At 26.0% G+C, this 4,661-nt stretch overlaps 1 protein-coding gene across 3 annotated transcripts in view; it reads right to left on the reverse strand.

Annotated features, from left to right (window-relative positions):
• Positions 1 to 1,734: 1,734 nt before the first annotated feature.
• The window catches only part of LOC102672152 (uncharacterized protein CG10915), a 5,973-nt gene continuing 3,046 nt past the window's right edge, over positions 1,735 to 4,661 (reverse strand). For 2 of the 3 annotated variants that reach the window (XM_031510053.1, XM_031510054.1), the window contains one exon: positions 2,441 to 2,895. In XM_031510053.1, the coding sequence (XP_031365913.1) occupies positions 2,491 to 2,895 (405 nt within the window). In that variant the 3' untranslated portion in view covers positions 2,441 to 2,490. Of the gene's footprint in view, positions 1,792 to 2,440; positions 2,896 to 4,661 lie in introns of those variants that run through there. The other variant, XM_006614887.2, reaches the window with a different exon arrangement.

The following is a 4,661-nucleotide window of genomic DNA, read 5'->3' on the forward strand; positions in this document are numbered from 1 at the left end:
CGTCTTTTCTTTATCTGCGCGCGCGTGTATGTATACGTGTGTGATTAAGTGAATGAGTATAAATAAAAGATTGTATGTGTGTACCTGTGTGTATGTACATACTTATTTCATACATTTATGAGAACATAATTCCATCCATTTTATAATTTATACAAGAGAAACTGTGTACAAACGAATAATTTTATTCATGTCCTTGTTATAAACTCTGCATTGTGGGAACGAAATTTGTACAGAGATTTCGTAAGATGTACCGTACACGTCGGGTAAAGAATTTTCAAAGCCGAAAATTATTCTTAATATTTTTCTACGATCACTTAGGAAAATTTCTCAAACGATCGTACATGTAAGTACTTGGCATGTTTGCGCGTTTAATAAATATATAGATGAGTCTCTTATTAAGTAATATGAGTCTCCTATTAAGAACATTTTTACCTTACTTTTGATTAAAAAATTATTACTCGTTCTGACCTGACACAACGGCATCTTACGAAACACTGTAGATCGATAAAAATCGTTGATTATTACTATTATTCAACATGATTGCACGACTAGCCTGTATCATTGAAAAATTTTTTCTCAAATTAATGATTATGTTTATAGAAATAATATAGAAAATAAATTGGCTTTTATGTTATGTCTTTGATTTCTGATTATGAACAGTCATGATATCTGTAAAAGACTTCCAAATGGATATGATGATCGCGTAAATTTTGAATAATATTATTTTGCTTATAGATATTGTTAAAAGAACAACGATTAGATGATTCTCATTTGTAATTTTTTGAACGAGTTGCTTCAATAAACAAAATCGACGAGTTTTTACGATGCAAAATATTAAGTTGTTCCTTTCGCTACTTGTTCAAAATCATTTTTTATCGCCGACATAATGTCGGTATATTAGCAATGCAATTACGTCAGGCAAGGCAGTGATTATAGCATATATACTGTTGGGTCATCTCGCGTTAAATCGATCAATTGTTTAAATGAAATCAAATGTTCGAATCAAAATCTATCAGCGAATTATGAAAAATAGAATAAACTTTATAAAGAAAGCTCATTAAAATACTTTTATTTGTATAATATATTAAAATTATTATATTTATTTTCGATATATGATTATAAAAAAAATCATCAAAATCAATCAATCAATCAAATTACAGAGGACAAAGGAAAAATCATAGATAATAATTTTGCAATTGGATGATCTAACGTTAAATGACCCTTCCATATCTTTCCCTACCTAAAAGTATTTGTTTTATTAACATATTACATGGTCTAAAGTTCCCTGTTGCATAAACATTTATTATTCACGTCCACTGTTAACAGTATCGTTCCTTCTTACGAATAGCACGTTACAACGATACTAATTTTATCTAATGACTTTTAATGTTAATTCGGAAAGATCGCGGATAATAAACTACAGAATCTACAGAATCTAGCTTAAATAGTTCAAATAATTCCGTTTCGATTCATTTCGACTATAGTACAATGTTACAAGCAAGATTCGTGTTGATGGTGATGTATCGCTATGGATCCATAGATTCATTCGACGAGAATTAATAATAATAGGTAATGGTACGCGACGTATAATCAATCGATGAACAAGTAGTTCGAGCACATACGTTTCTTTCGTTGATTCAGAAACGTTGTTTTAATGGGTTATCCCGCGTTGCGTAGTTCCAAAACACGATACCCCAAGTTTTATCCGTGTTAACACGGCTTTCAGACTTTCTTAAATGTTACTAATGCTTACTCTTTTTTGTACCCGCCGTTAAATCAACGTGGTTTTGTCTGAAATCATATTCATGAGTTCTGAATTGTACTCACTTGTAAGAGAGATCAAATAGAAGAACAACATCGATTCATCGAGTATTCAAAGAAGTTAATCGAACACCATCTTTAAAAAGTATTCTTGTTACTATATTTTTCGTAATTTTTAGATTAAAAACAAATTAACTTACATAAAAGTTATTTAACGTTACATAAAAAAATAAAAAATTATTTTATAGAATTATTAAAATTATTTTTTTTTTATCTTTTAAGTAAATATCCTTTAATTTTATTTTATATAATTTATTCTCTTTTACATAATATTTAATAATGTAAAATCTTAAGAATACAAAATGATATTCCAATAAAATCTTACAAAATTCTGAATTAATATCTTCAAAATAATATAAAAATATAGTTAAATGAAAAATAAAAAATAAATGAAAAAAAAACTAAAAAATTAATCTTTTAATCTTTAATTTATATTTATAGTAAATTATAAAAACATTCAATTTTAATTATCTATAAAATTGCTCTTTCTAAGTAAAAATACACATAACAGAACATTCATTTATAAATTCTAATAATTTATGCATATAACTTTTTTGAAAACTCGATAAAAATTCATTGACAAAAAGAAGAGAATTCAACAAGGAAAAAGAATACAGAAACACTTAAAATATTTTGGCACTTGTAATAAAGTTGAATTATCCTTCCGCATTAATAAAATGAATAAGGCAGAGGAGCTTTATTACTAACCTCTTCATCGGAGGATTGAGTAAAAGCTCCTATTGCCTGTTGGACTTGCGGAGCAGGAGATCCACTAGTAGGATGCGCCGCAGCTTGTTTACCAAGTTTTACGGCGTCCTGTGTTGCCTGCGATTCAGTCCTTCTAATATAAGCAGCCTCCTTTTTAGGTGGTACTACCGGTTTATTCGGTGGCACTGGAGGAGGAACGCCGCGAGATACTGGTGGCTTTTTCGAGGGCAGCATACCAGATGTTTGAATCGTCGAACCAGAGCCGACATGAAAACCAAGCTTTCCTGCAGTTTGTGTCGATGGTATAAGTTTTACCGTGCCTCCAGCATTTACAGGAGCAGGTACAACCCCACGTTTGTCTACAGCCTGAGGAATGAATACATAGGAGAACCGATTTAACGTTCGAGCTATCCGTATAAGAAATCCTTCATTAGAAGAGTACGTATAGACGATCGTTGCGTTTAAGATAAAATGAAGAAAAAGGAAAAAAGGGAACAAAATTATACCAAATCACCAGTATAAAGCGAAAGAATAAATAAAATGCCAGAAAAGTAATAGATATTCTAAAGAAATCGATTTAAATAATTTAATAATACCAATATTTTTCAATGTTTTAACTACAATTAAAATCATTATAAATTAATACATTTCGACGATAAAATGTAATAAAAGAGATTATTAAGAAAAATTATGATTTTTATTTGAACAAGAAATAAAAATCATAAGAAATAATAATTAATAAAAATTAAAATGAGCAATAATTGAAAGAATTATAAATTTCTACTATGGAAACTATATGGATGCTGTCCTCTTTTGTTAAAATACATTGCACAACTTGAAAAAATAACAGGTGAACAACCAAACCATATAAAGTTAGCAATAGCAAATACAGGGTTGCAATTAGGAGGGCAAGCAGGGAAAATTTGTAAATAAGGCTCAAAAGTGAATTGCATACAAGTTTTAATTAAGGAAATAATCAATGTACATACTAAATAGTAATCTTATGTACAAAATAAGAATAGATAATACAAATCAGACTTAAAATTTGATAGTGTATTAACTTATATAAAATAATACAATGTGATATAATCAATGTGAATTAACGTTTACAAATATATATGTATATAATATGTATGTGTAATTAAAAATAAAAAGATGAATTTTTTATTATCTACATGATATTTAATTGTAATAATATAACATAACATGACATGAATTTTCATAATAGCTAAACAAATTTTAATGATAAAATAGTAACAAAATTTCACTATAAGATACATGCAACGCATCTACAAGATGTGTGCATGCAATATTAATATACATGTATATTTTCTTATAACTTACTGTTCATTTTCAATTTCTTACTTTAATATTTTATGTATTTTACATTTTTTATATATTATATATTTTTGTATAAAAACAGAAATTATGTAATATTTATTGTTATTGTTATTCTAAATACATATATATATATATATATGTATTGATTTCTTTTTCTAATTTAGTAATTCTACTGATTGTGTTTTATTATTAATTTATAATACGAATAATACCCGAATAATAATACGTGTTAGAAGAAGAAATAAACCAATTTTATCCCCAAAGCAGTTTCTGTTCGACTCATTAGAAATAATACAAAAAATCAAAAAATGCTTAAAAATTGTGCTTTCTAAAACAGCATGATGACATATTTATATTTATCATTATCATGCAATAATCATACAATAATATTGTTTTATATAATATTTAATAAAATATAAGACTAGAAAATTTGTGTATAATTATAATATAAAATAGTGTGTGCATATAAAGTAATGATAAAAAATATTTTTAATTTAATAAATTAATTTAATTATATATATTTTTATCATTTTTAAAGACACTTTTATCAATAATAATAATATTTAAGAATTTAAAATTCTTCTACTTATATGATTATTTTTATAAGTATCTTTAATTTATAATATATTCATAAGTCTTTTTTAATAAAATTAAAATCTTATTATTATTATATAAAATTATAATCTTTATACTTCATTAATTTATTAACAAAATCAAATATTTATTAATTACAAATATTTTAAATATTAATATATTCAGCATAAAAATATAATGATTGATAATTTATTTTT

The sequence above is a fragment of the Apis dorsata genome, unplaced genomic scaffold (genome assembly GCF_000469605.1).
Source record: "Apis dorsata unplaced genomic scaffold, Apis dorsata 1.3 scaffold_199, whole genome shotgun sequence".
NCBI lineage: Eukaryota > Metazoa > Arthropoda > Insecta > Hymenoptera > Apidae > Apis > Apis dorsata.